Source organism: Moschus berezovskii, chromosome 23 (genome assembly GCF_049115385.1).
Source record: "Moschus berezovskii isolate FMDL1 chromosome 23, NW_MosBer_1.0, whole genome shotgun sequence".
In the NCBI taxonomy this organism is placed as follows: Eukaryota; Metazoa; Chordata; class Mammalia; order Artiodactyla; family Moschidae; genus Moschus; species Moschus berezovskii.
This window is the reverse complement of record NC_142482.1, coordinates 25,642,296-25,661,919: the sequence shown is the minus strand read 5'-3', so window position 1 is coordinate 25,661,919 and position 19,624 is coordinate 25,642,296. Positions and strand designations below refer to the sequence as shown.

Here is a 19,624-nt window from a genome sequence, read left to right as displayed (position 1 = left end):
CCTGTTCAGTGTCTACCCAGTCTGCAGGCTACCTTTGTTCCCTGGGCTGAGAGAGGAGAAGGAGGAGGATTTTTGCTGTGGAAATATGAACCTCAGATAAAAATTTTCAATTGTAGGGGTATTATTTTATTGATTCCTTGCAATGAGTTATGCATGCGCTCATTCATTCATGAGGCATGTAGAAACCTCTGGTATGTGTGTAAAACCTTATTAGTCACTGGGAATACAGAGGCAGAAGCAGGAAACAGTTGAAGTTTTAAATAATCCCTGGCACGAATGGAGGACAGATTTGTACAGGCAATGTTGACAGGGCAATAAATGCTATTACAAAGGGACACATAAGATGGAGCTGCACAGAAAAGGGTCACTAACTTTGCCAAGGGGAGATGAGGGTGACGGCCTTTACAGAGCAGGTGGCATTTGAGTTGGGTCTTTGAAAGGCGGGTTGAGTATTCTCAAGGAACAAGGTGGATAGGGCACTGGGAACAGTAGGGATGATACAGACAAAGGCACAGAGACATGAAAAAGCATAGCATGTTTGGGAACCGCAGGAAACCAGCGATTGGAGTAGGACAGGGGAGTAGGGGTGGGGAACATGATGAGGGACGCGAAGTTGATGTAAAGACAGTTTGGGATCAGGTAAAGAAGGCTCTTTGGACTCGATTCTATTCATAACAGAGAAGGATCGGTGGTTTTCAAACAAGGAGTGACATGAACTGATTTGCACCTCATAAAGATAATCCAGTAGCAGGTGTAGACTATGAAATAACGGGGGAAGAAGATTACAGGCAAGAAGAGCAGTAGGGAGACCTCTCCTAACTGTCACAAAGAATGGAGAGTCACATTAAGGCAATAAGAAGCACACATGGAGTTGACCAGAAGGAGACAAAAATGGTTTAGGAGACAGAATCACTGGGACTTGGAAACTGGTTGTCTCAGAGGGAGAAAGCAGCAGGGAGCAACTCTAAGGTCAAGCCTGGACAACTGGTCTGCTGCTGCTGCTGCTGCTAAGTCACTTCAGTAGTGTCCGACTCTGTGTGACCCTATAGATGGCAGCCCACCAGGCTCACCCATCCCTGGGATTCTCCAGGCAAAAACACTGGAGTAGGTTGCCTTTTCCTTCTCCAATGCATCAAAGTGAAAAGTGAAAGTGAAGTTGCTCAGTTGTGTCCAACTCTTAGCGACCCCATGGACTGCAGCCTACCAGGCTTCTCCGTCCATGGGATTTTCCAGGCAAGAGTACTGCAGTAGAGTGCCATTGCCTTCTCTGGGACAATTGGTCTATCACATTGTAATTCCAGGATGTACACACAAAAAGTTATCACTCTGGAGCTGCAAAGATTAAACAGGTCCTGTGGAGTGTTGGGGGATGAAAGCCACACTGCAGGGGTTGAGAAGCAAATAGGAGATGAGGAAGTAGATATCCAGGTACACGAGATGGCTAAATAGCTAGATACAGGAGGGGTAAGTTGGATTGTCGGACTTCGTGGCAATAATAACACATGAGGGACTTCCCTGGGGGTTCAGTGGTTAAGAATCCTCTTTGCAATGCAGGGTACGTGGGTCCGATCCCTGGTTGGGGAACTAAGCTCCAACATGCCCTGAGGCAACTAAGCCAGCACACTACAAATACTGAACCCTTGCTCCACAACTAGAGGGTCTGTGTCCTGCAGTGAGAGATCTCATGTCCTGCAACTAAGACCCAGTGCAGTCAAATAAATTAATAATGCATCAGACAAAGAAACTCTGCTATGAGAGCCATTTTCTTTTCTTAAGTCTTAAGTTACGCTATGTGTTGGTAAGCATTTCTTGAATTCTGAAATATGCAGGGAAACATGTTACAGTAAACACCCGGAGGAGATAGGACAGGGTGGGTAATTTACTTAGAAGAGAGGCATTCTGGAGCTATTTTTAACTCAGCCCATCCCTTGCTTCATTGGGATGTTGGTGAAACATTCAGGTTGTTTATGAGGAGCCTGTATATAAATACACAGCCAGTCATGTTTTCCATTCAAAACTGGAGGCTTCACCAGCCTTTCCTCTGTGCCATGGCACTGTCATTTGGTTCACATCCTACACTCTGTAATCCGGCGAGAGCCTGGGCTGTAATTCCATATGGCTGGCCACCAGCTTCCAGCCATAAATGACTTTGATGTTGCTGCTCAGGGAGAGCCCCAGGAGAGCTGCAGGAAGAGGATCAGACAAAGCAGGAGGAAAGGGGCCTCTGCCTCTGAGCCAGAGGGAGATGAACCCGAGAGAGGTTTCAGTATAACGTTGCAAATCTGCATCCACTGTCTGATAGGGGAAGGGAGGCCTTGCAAGTTTACCAATCCCAGTGATTCCCACTGTGATCTTATAAACCCAAGTGCTGGTAAAGTTTTATGAATTCCACTCTGCTCCATATGCAGAGATGGTTATGTTAATGAAGTTATGCTTTAAATTAGCTGAACATATTCTCAAAAGAAAATTCCTTGCTGGAATTATATATTACAGATTTTGTGGTACACTTACTCTGCAATTTAATGGCATGTTGTTATTATTCTGCACTTAATGAGTACCAGAAAATGCTTTATGTATTCTCCACTTGATTCAGAAACAAGGGAATAAACGATTTTTTTAATTCTGCCAGGTATGAGTGGATCTCTCTGATAATGACCATACTGACCACTCGTAAGACTGATGAACAAGAGCTCAGCTGACAAAAGGGGTTTCTAAGGAAGAAAAGCATCCACTATCGAAAATACGCTTTCTTCTTTGGCTTTCAATTCCTTTCCATGGAATCCTCAGTGAGGGACACTCAGGAGTCAGGAAGGAATCACGCCCGATGTCCTCTCCATCATCCCCAAACACATTCTTGAGTTCTTATTATGGATAAGAGCAGCTTTCAGGAGAGCAGAGAGAGAGTTTACATTGGTTGACTTTTTATTCTATTAATAATGCTATTTACCAATAAGCATTCCATTATTTTTGCCTGGGAAACTCCACGGACACAGGAGCCTGGTGAGCTACAGTCCTTAGTGTTGCAGAGAATCAGTCACAACTTAGCAACTAAACAACAACAACTAGTAAGCAGCAAAATTCTGGTTCCTTGTCTTCCCCCTTGGAGTAAGTTAATGGGAGAAGATCTCAATCAAATGTTTTCTGTCCCATTTGTGGGGACCCTACCACCTCTGTCTGAACATGCTTGCTCATCTGATACAAAAGAGGATTGCTGTGTCAGTGAAAGATTTTTGAACAGACCATCATAAATCCCCCAAAGTCACTGAATAAAACAGAAGGGGAAGTTTACTTCAGCTAAGTAATTTTATGTATGTATTCGATAATATCAAAATTACCAGCCCTAAAATTTTAACTGGTCCCTCTTCAGACCTACAAAGAAGATTAATGCATTTTATAGTTGTAGTAACAACAGCTAAAGAGCTAGTTGAAAATTAGTACTAGGTCACAGTTACAATTTTTCTTAAAAAACATACAATCAAACACACAAAACCCAACTAACTTGCTTACAGACTAATTCATTTCAGGCACAGCCTTAATTTCTTTCAGATTTGAGGCTTCTAAACCTTGGCTAATTTGCCTATGCAATTATACATTATTTTGACAACTGCAGAACTCAAGAATCTTTTGAACAATGTGAAGGGATCTTAATTCCCACATTTAAGCAAGTGGATAAGGTGCAAACAATAATACCAAGTATCATTCTAGTTGTGGGAAAGACATTGTAACTTGGGGATTTAACCTCCAAACTTATTTAGTACTCATTAGAACCATCTGTTTGAGATTTAAGTAAACCTGTCAGAGGCGCTGGGTCTGCCAGTCACTGATGACGGTTATACCAGGAAAAGAAACAGAGGTTGCAAACTGGGGACTCATAGTTGTGCTTTAACCATTTTAAATATGAATGTTTTTAGTTGGGGGCACTTAGTCTCCAGTTCACATGACTGCAGTCTATTGTCATATGTCTATCTGTCTGACATGCTTATCCCATCAGTCTGGGCCCAGGAGATGCAAGTTTGTAATCCCTGGTGTATGTCGATACATATATATGTTGAAGTTTCAACTCTTGAGGCGATATTTACAATCAAAAGAATACAGACCAGGGACTTAATGGTGGTCCACTGTTTAAGAATCTGCCTGACAATGCAAGGGGACACAGGTTCAATCCCTGGTCTGGGAAGATCCCACGTGCTTCAGGGCAGCTAAGCCCACACACCACAGTGACTGAAGCCCAGGCCATGCTCCACAGCAAGAGAAGCAACCACAGTGAGAAGCCTGGACACCGTAACTAGAGAGGAGCCCCCGATTGCCGCAGCCAGAGAACATTGGCGCCAAGCAACAAAGACCCAGCACAGCCAAAATTAAATAAAGAAAAAAAGAATTCAGTTCAGCACTCAGAATCTTTTGGGTACTGAGCATTCTCTATCCACCCTAGAATAACGTTTTTACATTCATGTCCGCGTGTGGTCTTTCCAACTCAGTGACATAGCTATGAATTATCCAATCCATCCTCATGTATTGGATGAGGTAAATGAAACTTAAAAACATAAGTAATCCGCCGCACATCACACCCTTAGGTACGACCGAAGCAGGATCTGAAAACACCCTTCCCATCAATGCATTTGATCATGTGGTCTGGCACTCAAGACAAAATGTGCCCATTTTCTATATGCGGCACCCATAGGTATCTCTCTGAAACTCACAGCATTCCTCCATGTCAAAGGTCTCTTACCTCTCTAGCCAACCTAAATTCCATGATTCAACACTTAAAATTAGCTTTTTTGAACACCTTTGGCTTCCTGGCCTCTTGCATCGCAACATCTTGGTATAATGCCCATTATTCACCTGGGGAAAATACATATTATCTTCTCTTTGCCCTATTCCTTCAACCTCTCCTTCCTTATTGGTTTCACCCCCTCACATACAAACAAAAGACCCTTCCTTCACACCATGTTCCTCCAGCTTTCACCCTGTGTTTTGCTTCTTTGCAACCCTTTGCTGGCTTCTGGAAAGGTAGCCTCTGGGCGGCCTCCACTTCCTAGCCTCCCCTTTACTTCTCAGTTCAGTTCAGTCGCTGAGTTGTGTCTGACTCTTTGTGACCCCATGAATCACAGCATTCCAGGCCTCCCTGTCCATCACCAACTCCCGGAGTTTACTCAAATTCATGTCCATTGAGTCAGTGATGCCATCCGCCATCTCATCCTCTGTCGTCCCCTTCTCCTCCCGCCCCCAATCCCTCCCAACATCAGGGTCTTTTCCAATGAGTCAGCTCTTCACATGAGCTGGCCCAAGTATTGGAGTTTCAGCTTTAGCATCAGTCCTTCAATGAACACCCAGGACTGATCTTCTTTAGGATGGACTGGTTGGATCTCCTTGCAGTCCAAGGGACTCTCAAGAGTCTTCTCCAGCACCACAGTTCAAATGCATCAATTCTTCAGCACTCAGCTTTCTTCACAGTCCAACTCTCAGCCTCCTGTAATCTGACTTCTGACTCCATCACTCTACTGAAGCTACTGTTGAGGTTACCAGTGACCTTCTAATTGCTAAACTGCAAGGACATTTTTCAGGGCATCCTCTTTAGTATCCAACACCATTGGACACTTCCTTCTTCCTAAATGCCCTTTCCTCCTGGTTTGCATGTTACAGCTTCTTCCTTTCTCGCTCACAGAATCACTCCGGCTGCTCCTCCAGTCTCCTGTGCAGCCCCGCTTACACCGCCAACCATAACTGTAAGGTTTGCAGCCTTCTTCCTTGTGAATAACTAGATCACTTTCTGGGGGGGAAAAAAACCCTGGGATGACTCCCCAGTCTGTATTTTCAACCATAGCTTCCTCCTAAAATTTATCCAGTTACGGACGGAGATTCCACAGGTACTTGAAATTAAGCACATCCTTGACTCCTTATGCTCCTCTTTCCTGCTCTAATCTATGTTACCTGTCCAGGTGAGTACCTGCACCCAACTGCCCGATCTCCACCCCCCGCCAGCTTTATTAAGGTATAATTGAAAAATAAAATTGTATATATTTAAAGTGTATGATGGGATGATTTAACATAGGTATACATCGTGGAATATTTACCACAGTCAAGTTAACACATTCATCACTTCACATAGCTACTTTCAAATTTTTTTGTGGTGAGATCACTTAAGATCTATCCTCTTAGAAAAATTCCAAGTATGCAATAGAGTCTTATTAGCCACAGTCACCATGCTGTACCATTAGATCCTCAGAACTTACTTATTATTGAAACTGTCACCAGCATCTCCCCATCCCCCACCCCACCCCAGTCTCGGGTAACCACCATTCTACTCTGTGTTTCTATAAGTTTGACTTAAAAAAATCCATATATAAATGATACTAATACAATATTTGTCCTTCTCTGTCTGGCTTATTTTACTTACCTTCATCTATGTTACTACAAATCATGACTTCCATCTTTTTATGGCTGAATAATACTCCATTGTATATACACACACCACAACTCCTTTGACCATTTATTTCTGGGTGGACAAAGGTTGGTCCACTTCTGGGAATAAACCTGAAGGAAATGAGCCAGTATCTTGAAGAGACATCTGCATCCACATGTACCCAGCAGCATGATTCACAAGAGCCAACATATAAAAACAATGTAACAGCCCAACCTTGTCATTTCTTCCTTTCCATTTAGCACCAGGTGAAAAAAAACTCAAAATCTGTTTCATAGTTGGTTCTTTCCTCTTCTACTGCCCACCTGTTCACTCCTCATTCTCTATTTTTTTTTTTTGCTTTTCTTATACTAGTTTACATACAGTATAATTTACCCTTTTAAGTATATAGTTTTATGACTTTTGACAAATGTACACAGTAATGTTGTTGTTGTTGTTCAGTCTCTAAGTCATGTCTGACTCTTTGTGACACCATGGACTGCAGCATGCCAGGCTTCCCTCTCCTTCACTGTCTCCCAGAGTTTGCTCAAATTCATGTCTACTGAGTCAGTGATGCTATTTAATCATCTCATCTTCAGCACTCCCGCCCCTGCCCCTTCTCCTTTTGCCTTCAATCTTTCCCAGCATTAGGGTCTTTTCCAGTGAGTTGGTTCTTTACATCAGGTGGCCAAATCTGATGGCAAGATTGATACTTGCCATACTCCCTTTGGTAAACGGCTGGAGATTCAGCTTCAGCATCAGCCCTTCCGGTGAATATTCAGCGTTGATTTCCTTTAGGATTGATTGGTTTGATCTCCTTGCAGTCCAAGGGACTCTCAAGAGTCTTCTCCAGCACCACAATTCAAAAGCATCAATTCTTTGGCGCTCAGCCTTCTTTATGGTCCAACTCATACATCCGATTATGACTACTTAACATGTTACTGTACATGTAATCAAAACTAAAATCAAGATGTGAAACGATCCCATCACCCTCCAAAAACTGCCATACTCATTTGTAGTCAATCTCTTTCCCTACCCCCAGCCCTTGCCAATCATTAATCTGGTCAGTGGTTCTATCCCTATAGTCTTGCTTTTTCCAGAGTGTCATAAAAACGGAATTTTAAAGTGTGTGACTTTGAGTCTGGCATCTTTCACTCAGCATTATAAATCTGAGGCGCAACTATGTTTTTACAGTCATCAGCAGTCCATCCCTTTTTATTGTGTGGACGTACCAGTTTGTTTATCCATTCAGTAGTTGAAGAACATTTGCTTTGCTTCCAGCTTTTGGCAATTGTGAATAAAACCACAATAATCATCCCTGCTTACCTTTCTGTGTGAACATCAGTTTTCAGTTCACTTAGGTAAATGCTGAGGTGTAGGATTGCTGGGTTACACGGTAAGTATATATGCATTTTTATATTTAAGAAACTCAAAAGCTGTTTTGCAAAGTGGCTGGTCCATCTTGCATCCTCTCCTGCTATGTTTGAAAGTTCCAACTGCTCTGCATCCATGCCAGTTCTTGTGAGTGCTAACTTATTTTCTTCTTTTTAGTCATTCTTAAAGGTGTATAATGGTATCTGATGGTGTTTTTAATTTTTATTTCATTATAATTATGTTGAACATCTTTTCATGTATCTTGCCACCCTTATAGTGGAAAGTGTCTGTTTAAATCTTTGACACCCTTCTTTATAAAAATAAATGGGGTAGTTTGTTTTCCTATTTATTATTAGGTTTTAAGAGTTTCAAAGTATTCTGGATGCAAGTCCTTTATCAGGTATGTGTTTTGCAAGACTGTTCTCCCAGTTTGTGGTTTGCCTTTTCATTCTCTAAAAGTTTCTTTTTAAACCTTTTTATTTTGAGATAATTGTAGGTTCACGTGCAATTGTAAGAAATAATGCAGAAAGATCTGGCATCCTCTTCCCCAGTTTCTCCCACTGGCAACATCTTGCATAACTATAGTACAATATTATAACTGAGGAATGAACGCTGATACAATCCATCCATCTCATCCAATGTTATTAAACTTTCAGCGGTTTATATGTAGTGTGTGTGTGTGTCTCCTCCTGTGTGGCGCTATCACGTATGTTGATTTCTGTGACCACCGCAGTCATGATAAAGAACAATCCATCACAACGATCCTTTTATAGCCACAGCCACCTCCCCCCACTCTGCCTCTCTAACCCCTGGCAACCACTAATCTGCTCTCCATCTCTATAATTTTGTCATTTCAAGAATGTTATATAAATGGAATCATACAGTATTTGACTTTTGAGTCTGATTCCTTTCACTCAGCATAATTCCCTGGAAATTCATCCAAGTAGTTATATGTATCAGTAATTTCTTCATTTTAATTGCTGAATAGTATTCCACAGTTTGTTTGGCCATTCAATGGTTGAAGGACATATGGGTTCTTTCCAACTTGGAGCTACTATGAATGAAGCTGCTATGAACACTCATGTAATAGTTTCTGTTTTGTTTTTTTTTAATGAAAGAAAGTGTCTGACTCTTTGAGATCCCATGGACTGTAGCCTGCCAGGTTCCTCTATCCGTGGGATTCTCCAGGCAAGAATACTGGAGTGGATTGCGTTTCCCTTCTCCAGGGAATCTTTCCCACCCAAGGATTGAACCTGGGTCTCCTGCATTTTTTTTAATATTTAATTTTATATTGGACTCTAGCTGGCTAACAATACTGTGATAGTTTCAGTTGGACAGCAAAGGGACTTAGCCATACGTATTATGCTCATGTAAAGATTTTAGTGTGAACATGTTTTCATTTATCTGGGATTAATGCTGGATTTTATAATAGCCACATCTTTAGTTTTGTACGAAACCACTCAACGGTTTTTCTAGAGTGGTTGGTTGTACAATTATCCACAATATATTTTACACTTTACATTCCTACCAGTAATACATAAGTGATTCAGTTTCTCTATATCTTTGTCAGTATCTTGCTTTATGGCTATTTTTAATTTTAGCCATTCTGATAAGTGTGTAGCAATATCTCATTGTGGTTTTTTAACATGTATCACCTTGGGATACATGTGGAACAACTTTTCATGGGTTAACAGTGTCTTCTGAAGACTCCATCTTTTTTTATTATTTTCTTATTTACTTCTTTTCCAGATTTACTGAGATACAATTGACACATAAGCTTAAAGTATATGATGTGATAACTTGATCATGCATATATTGTGAAATGATTATCACAATAAAGCCAGTCAGCAACTCTATCACCTCACATAATTCCTTTTTTTCCTGGTAAGAACATTTAAGATTTACTCTCTTAGCAAATATATAACCAAAGTTGCCATTCTGTCTGCTAAATCCCCAGAACTTAAAACTGGAGCTTTTTTTTTTAACCCTTTGGCCAGTATTTCCCCATTTCCCTCACTTCCTAGCCTCTGGAAACCATCATTCTACTCTCCGTTTCTGTGAGTTCAACTTTTCTAGATTCCACATATAAGTGAGACCATACAGTATTTGTCTTTTCCAACATATTTCACCAAGCATAATACCCTCCAGTTCCATCCATGTTGTTAAAATGGCAGGATGTCCTTATTTTTTTGGCAGAATAATATATATACCCCCATTATAGACATAAAACATAATATATAAAATAATACTCATATATATATAATCACATTTTCTTTTTTCCATTCATCCATTAGTGGACATTTAGGTTGGTTCCATATCTTGGTTAATATTTCTGGTGCATTTGAGAGTGCAACTCTCTCTCTGATTTCAATTCTTTTGTATATATACCCAGGAGTGGAATTGCTGAATCACATGGCAGTTCTATTTTTAGTTTTTAAGGCCCATGCACACTGTTTTCCATAGTGACTGTACCAACTCACATTCCCACCAACAGTGCACACCAGAGCCCATGGTTTTATCACAGGATTATTGCGTGGGAAATAATCCCCCTTCCCCCAGTTTTGGTCTCTTCCAAAACAGAACTAGATAAGGTGCCCTTCCACAGGACTCGGTCTTAACTTGTGATTTCCCATTAAAACTCTGTCTCCTTCATCAGACCTAATCTCCAAGTGGGCACAGTTTTTGCTTAGCTCAGAATCCCCAAGCAGTACATTGCTGTCACAAATCAAGTGCCATCTTTTCAATGAATGAATAATAAAAACCAGAACGACTTCAGTGCTAAAAAGAGGTGTTGGCAGAGAGAAAGAATGGATTAAAGAACGGGCAAGGCATAACGATTGTCACCCCATTAACCACTCTCCAGGCCAGCTTTGGCTCTAAGCCAGGTGCCAGACTTGATCACGCGCACGCGCAGCTCTCTCCGCGTGGCCCCGCCCCGTCCTCGGCCCCGCCCCCGCCCTCAATCCCGCCCTCTGGGCCTTCCCACCTGTCAGCAACCAATTAGGGAGAGGAGGCGGTCCTGGTTGGCGCGGTGCTCCATGGGTAGTGTCCCTAGTTACTGTTGCCAAGGCTACGGCTTGCTGAGGCGGAGGGAGTCAGAAGTTTTGGGAGCCAGTGCCTGAGAGAGGTCAAGGGTCAGTGCAAGAGCCGAGGAGGAGATGGTGAAGCAGACGATCCAAATTTTCGCCAGGGTGAAGCCCACTGTCCGGAAGCAGCAACAAGGGGTACGGGTCGGAGCAGCACGGATGCGGGTGCGGCGGGGCTTCTCAGGCCGGGGGAGGGGCGGCACGCGAGGGTCCCCGGCCCGGGTGAGGGGTTCGGCGCCCGGCGCGGGATGCGGCCAGGCGTCCAGCACACTCGGTTCTGGCACCCGAGCAGCCCACAGACGCCAACACTTTGCTGCCAGGGGGCGCGGACAGACGGTCACCCAGTCCATTTCCACCCGACATAGACCTGCGGGCCCCGATTAACCTGCACAGAACCACCTGTGTACTCCTGGACACACGTGTTCACTCAGCTGCAGACCCGTGCACGCACAGGTACATCTGCGTGTATGCGTGATCATAGACTAGCCTCAGCTGTGTGCCGTTATTGCACTTTTCTCGAAAACAGTCACGCAGCTCTGCCCACCCAGGTGCGTTCAAACTTCTGTTTCACCCTCGGGCAAAACGTGCAAGCCAGAGATGCGTGTCTTCACACGTCTAAGATGATACGGATGATAGCTACAGACAGGGAGACACAAAGCCTACACGGTGGTTCTCACGCAGTGGGCCCTTCGAGTTTTTTGACTATATTGTCATTCTGAATATAAACGTTGACATACACTCGTTGCAGATGTAAACAGGTATTTATGCAACTTACACAAAGAATATACATACCTTTTATTCTGAAAACATTAACTGAGCATTTACTAGGCGTTTCCTCTAGGATGCTAAGCTCAGAAGTGTACAAAGAAGGCTAAGGCATGATCCTACTCTGAGCATAAATACTTTGGATGCTCCTCAGATGTTTCAAAACATTGTTTTCTTTCCTTGGGAAGGAGCGTTGTCAGTCTTACAACTTAGATCCTTTGTCTGCATTATCCCTGAGTCTCATGAAAACCCTGCAAGGCTGATGTTTTCCTCATCTTATAGATGAGTAAACTGAGTCTCAGATTAAATAATTTGGGTCAACCAGCCACCTGGTGAGTGGCAGAACCCTGATTTTAATTAAGGAATTTTTTATTCCAAAGCTTTTGGGACAAAACCTTTCTTTTTTTTTTTTTTTTTAATCAAATAATCCAATTTTATTTATTTATTTTTTTCAAGTTGAACAGACTAAATTTCTTTAAACAAACTTACTTATACTCAAGTCCTTTAAAAACTTAATAGCATTTATACATTGAAGGTATTTGATTTTCTTGTAACTAGCACTTCAAATGCAACAAGCATTTGAAGCAACAAGCATTTGACCCAACAAGTAAAACTTCCTACAGTTCATAACTTTAATAAATAAAATAAATTAAATGTACAGTGAATAAGTTCTCTGAAATATTTCAATATTTCTGCAGGTTTAGTAACATCGTAAAATACATTTCAATTAAAATTCACAAATCTAAAAACCTGTTAGGCATTTTTAGGCGTTTTAAGTTGGAAATGAAGACCAATGTTACATCGTAATATGCCAATTACAAATAGTACTTCAAATAGCAAATACTACAGTTTGTCCCAAACTTTAAAAACTATTCATGAACTCAACACTGAACTATTGATGGCTATGAGAATTGTTTCCTAGCCTTTTTGAAAATTTCAACCCATTTACGTTTAAGGTAATTATTGATAAGTACGATCCCGTAGCCATTTTCTTTATTGCTTTGGGTTCAAGTTTATACACTTTTTCTGTGTTTCCTATCTATGGGACAAAACCTTTCTGCCTCAGAAAATAAGGATATAGGCAAGGGCAATCTGAGTCATATTCATGAGTCTCTGGAATGGGTGTATTTTTAATAATATTTTATCTCTACTCCATATCTACAGAGAGTGTATGTGTATATGTAACAACATTTGCTGTTGTCTACTCATTAAGTCGTGTCTGACTCTTTTGCGACCCCATGGACTGTAGCCCACCAGGCTCTTCTCTCCATGGGATTGGCCAGATATGAATCCTGGAGTATGTTGTTATTTCCTTCTCCAGGGGTATCTTCCGGACCCAGGGATCAAACCAGTATCTCTGTCTCCTGCATTGGCAGGTGGATTCTTTACCACTGAGCCACCTGGGAAACCCATGTAACATCATGTCAAGTGAAAGTCGCTCAGTCATGTCTGACCCTTTGCGACCCCATGGACTATAGAGTCCATGGAATTATCCAGGCAAGAATACTGGAATAGGAGGCTTACTGGAATGGGTAGCTTTCCCCTTCTCCAGGGGGTTGTCCCAACCCAGGGATTGAACCCAGGTTTCCCACATTGCAGGTGGATTCTTTACCAGCTGAGCCACATGGGAAGCCCATGTAACATCATAGCAGTTCATAATTTAGGATTTGCCTCATGTAAATTTATATATTTAGAACAAAGAATATAGTGTCTTGTCCTTGTTTTCATCTTCAGTCTTTTCATTCATGGAATACGGTTAGGAAAAGATGCATGAAAGCACTCTAAAGAAATTATTGGCATTTTAAAAATTTAAGGACTATAGATTATGGAAAGCAACCATTGAGTATCTTCCCATTTTTTCTCCTCTTACATTCACTTGCAAGGTTTTTAAAGTACATCACATATAAAAATTACCCCCACACCCACCCCCAGATTCTTAGCTAAAAATACCGACCTGTCTATATTGACTCAGCAGTCAGAAACAGGTGCTCCGATGTGATCATGTGACAGGATGGATAGAGATGGGGCTTGGTGGGGGTGGGTTGATGGAGAATGTTGGATTTAACTTGAACTTCTTCTTTCCTTAAAGTACAATGTTTGTATTTTCAAATGTGCCTTCTTTTGCATTTCTTTGGTGAGATTCTATGGAGTGTCTTGTTTGCTACTCCAGGAAATATTTTTAGGTATCATTGTACTTTAATAATGCCAGATTCTTTCTGAGATGCAACATTATGCCACGTACAGAAAAATGAGAGAACACAGATGAACGAGTTTTGAATTAGTGAAAGGTTGGGGGCGGGAGGAGAAGGAGACGACAGAGAATGAGATGGCTGGATGGCATCACCAACTCTGTGGACATGAGTTTGAGTGAACTCTGGGAGTTGGTGATGGACAGGGAGGCCTGGCGTGCTGTGATTCATGGGGTCGCGGAGAGTCGGGCACGACTGAGCGACTGAACTGAACTGAACTGAACGCTTCCTTAGAAATCCCACTGTTAGCACCCTGTACTTTTGCTCCCAAAGACTGTGTGGTTGTTTCTCTGATTAGATATACTCCTTGGAGCATTAAACTAAGAGTGACTCAAGGGTATTATTTTTTCTTTTTCATTTTCTGCCTCTGTTACTTCATTAATCATACTCCCTGAGACACTATAAATTAAATGATGATAATTTGTAGATTAATACATTAAAAGATACATAAGATGACCCTCTGTGATAATTTTAACAGTAGCAGTGCTTTTCATTTGCATAGTGCTTTGTATATTTTGAAATATCTTCATATTCATCCTTGCATTTGGTCTAATTGTCTCCTATTAAACAACAGTTCCATCTCAAATATTTTTATGACTAACAGTAGAAAGCCAGTCTATTAGACTAAACAAGTTTTCTTGTTGTGGGCTTTTCTTAATGCCTCAAAGAATGGCTTAATGAGAGGAGTGGAAAGTCACTGTTCCTACGCTGTTAATACTTATTGGCCCTTTTGGTCTTCTGAGTACTATTACAGGTTTTTAAAAAATGTATGGCATCCCTCACTTCTGTACGCTTTTTTGTCTTACCCTTTTCACTCACCTGTCTAACCATTAACCTTTTTAAAAAAAAACAATGTAGTGCCCTATAGAATATAATTTTTAAATGTCTCTTGAGGAAATCTAACCAGAAAGCCTTGGACCTGATGCCATAACTTTCTATGAGTAATTTTATTTTACAGCATGAATTTTCTTACATGAATTCCTCACATTTTAAATGAGAGAGCTCAATAAAAATCTGCTTAGGAAAATTATTCAGACTTTCTGGAGATTTAGGTAGGCTTTTTACTTATTTCAGAATATGACTTTCCCCCCATAATCAAGCATCTAAATGGGTCTTAAACAGGAAGTATTGCTTGTTAGAAAGAATTTTATTTCTTGGTGAAAGACAAGAAGTCTTTTTTAAAAGCCTCTAAACCTAATGACTAACATTTTTTATGGTGCATTACAAAATGCTTCCATTTCCATGACATCATTTGATCCCCACAGCAATCTTGTAACGGAGGCAATTCTGTTTTCTTCATCTTATGTATGAACTGAGATGCTGAAAGTGGCGACTGGTCACACAGCTGGTAAACTGAGATCAGTGTTAGGCCCAGGTCTTTGGACATCAAATTGTAGACTTCTGTTCATTCCCTATGATCTGTTTATAGGCTGGACTCTTGCTTTTCCTGGCCAATAAGTAAAGGGGTAGATAACCAAGAAGAGAATCAGAATATTACAGTTGTAAAGGGGGTTGGTTAAGACCCTTCATTTCCCTATCTGCTTAAAGAGGTTAAGTGATTTCTCTCAGGTCATTTTCTAATTAGTGGCTGAGCTGGGAGGAGAACCTAGAAAATGACATCAAAGACGTGAATTACATGTGTCTTTTGAAACCACATGTCTTTTATCAAATGCTTAAATATGTCTTATGGAAACTCGGGCTTCTTTGAACATAATTTGAATTAGGGCATTCTTGTGAGCTCTCTGAGAAGGCTCAGACCCAGGCCTTTCATGTCTGTGTCTAGCATTTTGTAAATGCTGAGAAATGCTTATTGGTTGTAGTAAAATGTTAATTTCTGGTACATAATTCCAAAGCAATACTTAGATAATATGTTGTTGTCGGGGCTATTATTTTCTCAACAATGGAGACAGATACTCAAATACTCAAATTTGAGTATTAGATCATTCAAAGAGGATCTGAGATTTGCTCAGGCATTGATTTAGGTTTTACTTTTTGTTCAGATCCATATATTTGTTTGAGTGTGCATGGAATTTAAACAGGAAAATTATCCAAGTTGTGCTATGTTATGACTTTTTATCTGAAAAGTACAGTTTTTAAAATACTATCACAATGCATGTCATAATAACATGGTCATTGTTCAGGTCGTAATTTTATCATTTTATATTCATTTGTTGTCTTCATATTTGCAGATTTATTCCATAGATGAAGATGAAAAATTAACACCTAGCTTGGAAATCATCTTACCTCGTGATCTGGCAGATGGATTTGTGAATAATAAGCGAGAAAGCTACAGATTTAAGTAAGCTTTCCTTTTTTCATCTTCAGTTCTGTTTTACTATTGAAGTAACTCTTGTACTGCTTTAATATCCACTGTGAAATCATTGGTATCATTTCTTGGGGAGAATGTAGTACAGTTCTCTGTCTTATCTAGTAAATAGAATTCAACTTGTCTTTTCACTGCTGTGCCCAGAATTAAAAAGGGGGTATATTTCTGTATCCAACAGGATGTCCTAAAATTCTACCCTTTAAAAAAAAAAAATTACATCTGTTTATCAAGTGTTATCTTTTTCCTTCTTGGCCCACTTATAGAACGTTCAATGCATGACTAAAATTTATTAAAGATTACAACTTAAGGAACAATCTGTATGCTGAATAGGTGAGCTTTCTTAATAACCTAAAAGGTATAGTGACCTCATATGTGTGTATGTATACTCTGCACCTGCACTGTCTATTGTACCAGCCGCTCCCCACATGTAGCTCTTCAGCACTTGAAATCAAGCTGGTCTGAATTGAGATGTGCTGTGAGTATGAGCTATATCAAGGGTTTTTGAAAGATTACTATGAAAAAAAGAATATAAAAAAGCTCAGTAATTCTTTTCATATTAATTACACAGTAAAGTGATAAAATGTTGAATATATTGTGCTAAAATATATTATTAAATTTAATTTCACCTGTTTCATTTCAAAAAAATGTGACTAGTAAAAATTTTAAATTACATATATACTCATATTTATGGGTTGCATTTTATTTCTCTGGCACAGTGTTGAGCTGCAAGATTCAAGCAATATTCAGCCGCTCCTTGATTGTCATCAGTGCCTTTGGCCCAAATACTCTCCTAGTAGGCAGGCCTTAAATTTGGAGATTATGGCTGTTCCATGCTGTCTTTATTCTCCAGATGGCATCATTTCTTTTAATCCCCACTTTTAATTTCTGGAGAAGCTTGAGCTCAATTTAAACCCATATTTAATCTCTGGGCCAAATGAGAAGGGAATGGCTACCCACTCCATTATTCTTGCCTGGAAAATTTCATGGACAGAGGAGCCTGGCGGGCTACAATCCATAGCATCACAAACAGTCGGAGACAACTGAGCGAATATGTGTGGTCCTGCTGAAGGCGTCCTAATTGCTCTCTTGTGTTCCTCTCTAGGCTGTTCTGCATGGGCCTTAATTTGAGACTGTTCCTGCCCTTGCCCATGGATAGAACCACCTCAGATAATTTTTGTGTGTGTTTCTCTCTCTCTACTTCTTATTTCTCCTCCCTCCTCGTTATGATGATGATGATGACTTGGTCTCATAAAGGTTCTCTTTGGTCTTCACAACTCCCCCCTTCTGTCTATCATGGTTATCTCTCCCGCCACCTCACCCCATCTTTGTCTCGTGTCGCCTTTTACAGTAAGCACAGCAGAACGACTAGCCCATGGTTGCATGGTGAGGTGGGTCTAAGCTTGTCCCTGTGGCTCCTCATTGCCTTGTATTCTGTCCCTTAAGGAGTAGCCTTATAATACACGACTTACTTTTCTGAAGGGGGCGTTCTCCCACTGGTAAAAGCATGCTCCATACCTTACTAGCTATGACTTAATGGCAGCTGGGCTAGGCCTGTCTCCACGAAGCCACAGTTTCCTAAAACATTGTGTTCAGCTTGATTCTGTTCGATTGCTAAGAAACAGTTGTCCATGTCCCTATCTTTTGGCTGTTTCCAAAGCATGCTGTATGTTATTTGCAGATATAAACAGTGTATTTGCACATACACTTATTGAAAAAGTGCTGTTTGCTTATTTTTAAATCTCTTGATCATTCTTTCTAAACCTCTGAATTAAAAATCTTCATTTTATTTGATGTAATAAAGTAAGATTTATTTTCATAGAAAGATATCTGATTACATTGCTGAATGAATTAAATTCAGTTACAAATACAGAGTGTATAGTATGACACATATACATGAAATAAGATTAAATTTAGAAAAGTAAAATTAAGGGATTCTTTTTCTTCATGAGCTTCCCAACATCCATTGAGCTTTCCAATTTCCATTATGTTATCCCCACAAGTCAGAGAATAGGATTAGCTTTCATTTTGTGTCACCTATAGGATGATAGAAACAAAAAACATTGGCTGTAGTATTTTAAATAAAGAAATTAGTAAACTATGTATGTTCAGTCAGTTCAGTCGCTCAGTCGTGTCCGACTCTCTGCGACCCCATGAATCACAGCATGCCAGGCCTCCCTGTCCATCACCAATTCCCAGAGTTCACGCAAACTTATGTCCACAGAGTCGGTGATAATATTTAAGCATTTTAAAGGCTGTTTTCACCTAAGAAAATGCATGCAGTCAGTAAATCTTTATTACCCACCCACTGTGTGCTGTTTTAATGGCTGGGAATATGGCAAGGAGTGCACCAAACTTCTGCTCTCAGGTGCTTGCATTTTAGTGGGAGAAGATGAACGGGTAGTGTGTGTGTGTCAGAAAGTTTTGAGTGCTGTGGAGGAAAATACGGCAAGGAAAGACGAATAAGGATTGTTGGGATGAGGGGCAGCAAACTGGACGCGTGGCTGCAGTTTTTCACAGGGGCTTCAGGGAAGGTGAACATTTTAACAGAAACTTGAAGGTGGTTAGACACTGTTCTGTGTGAGGGATGGGAATTCCAGGATCACGATAGAGCAAGAATGAAGTTCCTGGGATGAGAGAGTGCCTGGCTTGCTTGAAGAAGCACAAGGAATGTGTGTGGCTAGAGGAGAGGGCTGGAGGGAGACGAAGGCTAAGGGGCAGCAGAGTGGCCAGGTCCTTTGGAGCTTTTCCCAAAGTGCTCAGGGAAGGTAATGGAGAGTTGTGAGCAGAAGAATGGACTGATTTCACTTATGTTTTAGCAGGAATCCTTCTTGCCATCATGTAGATAATGGACTGTAAGGGGGCCGAGGGAGACCAGGCAAGAAATTATGGTTGCTCGGGCCAGAGTAGTAGTGAGTGGAAATGTTGAGAAGTAATTGGGTTCTTCTGGGTGTATTTTGAAGGTCAGACTAGAGTTTGCTGATGGGTTGGATACAGAGTATAATGGAAGGAGAGGAGTCAAGCATATATTCTAAGGTTTTGAACTGAACTTTGAAAAAAATGGAGTTGGCACTTACTAGGATGGAGAAGACCAGAAGAAGTTAGTTTGGGATGAGAAGAAATCAGCATGTATAACATTTGAAGCAGAGTGTAGGAAAAATCTACACACTCTTCCAATCCCAAAGAAAGGCAATGCCAAAGAATCTTCAAACTACCACACAATTGCACTCATTTTACATGCTAGCAAAGTAATGCTCAAAATCCTTCAAGCCAGTCTTCAGCAGTATGTGAACCAAGAAATTCCAGATGTACAAGCTGGATTTAGAAAAGGCAGAGGAACCAGAGATCAAATTGCCAGTGTCCGTTGGACCATAGAAAAAGCTAGAGAATTCCAGAAAACCATCTACTTCTGCTTCATTGACTATGC

The 19,624-nt window shown here is 40.8% G+C and overlaps 1 protein-coding gene across 2 annotated transcripts in view; it reads left to right on the top strand.

The window, feature by feature from the left end:
- Positions 1–10,861: 10,861 nt before the first annotated feature.
- The window catches only part of KIF6 (kinesin family member 6), a 421,191-nt gene continuing 412,428 nt past the window's right edge, over positions 10,862–19,624 (top strand). For both annotated transcript variants that reach the window (XM_088831062.1, XM_055406438.2), the window contains exons 1-2: positions 10,862–10,998; positions 16,064–16,173. In XM_088831062.1, coding sequence (XP_088687188.1) covers positions 10,933–10,998; positions 16,064–16,173 — 176 coding nt within the window. In that variant the 5' untranslated portion in view covers positions 10,862–10,932. The remainder of the gene's footprint in view (positions 10,999–16,063; positions 16,174–19,624) is intronic.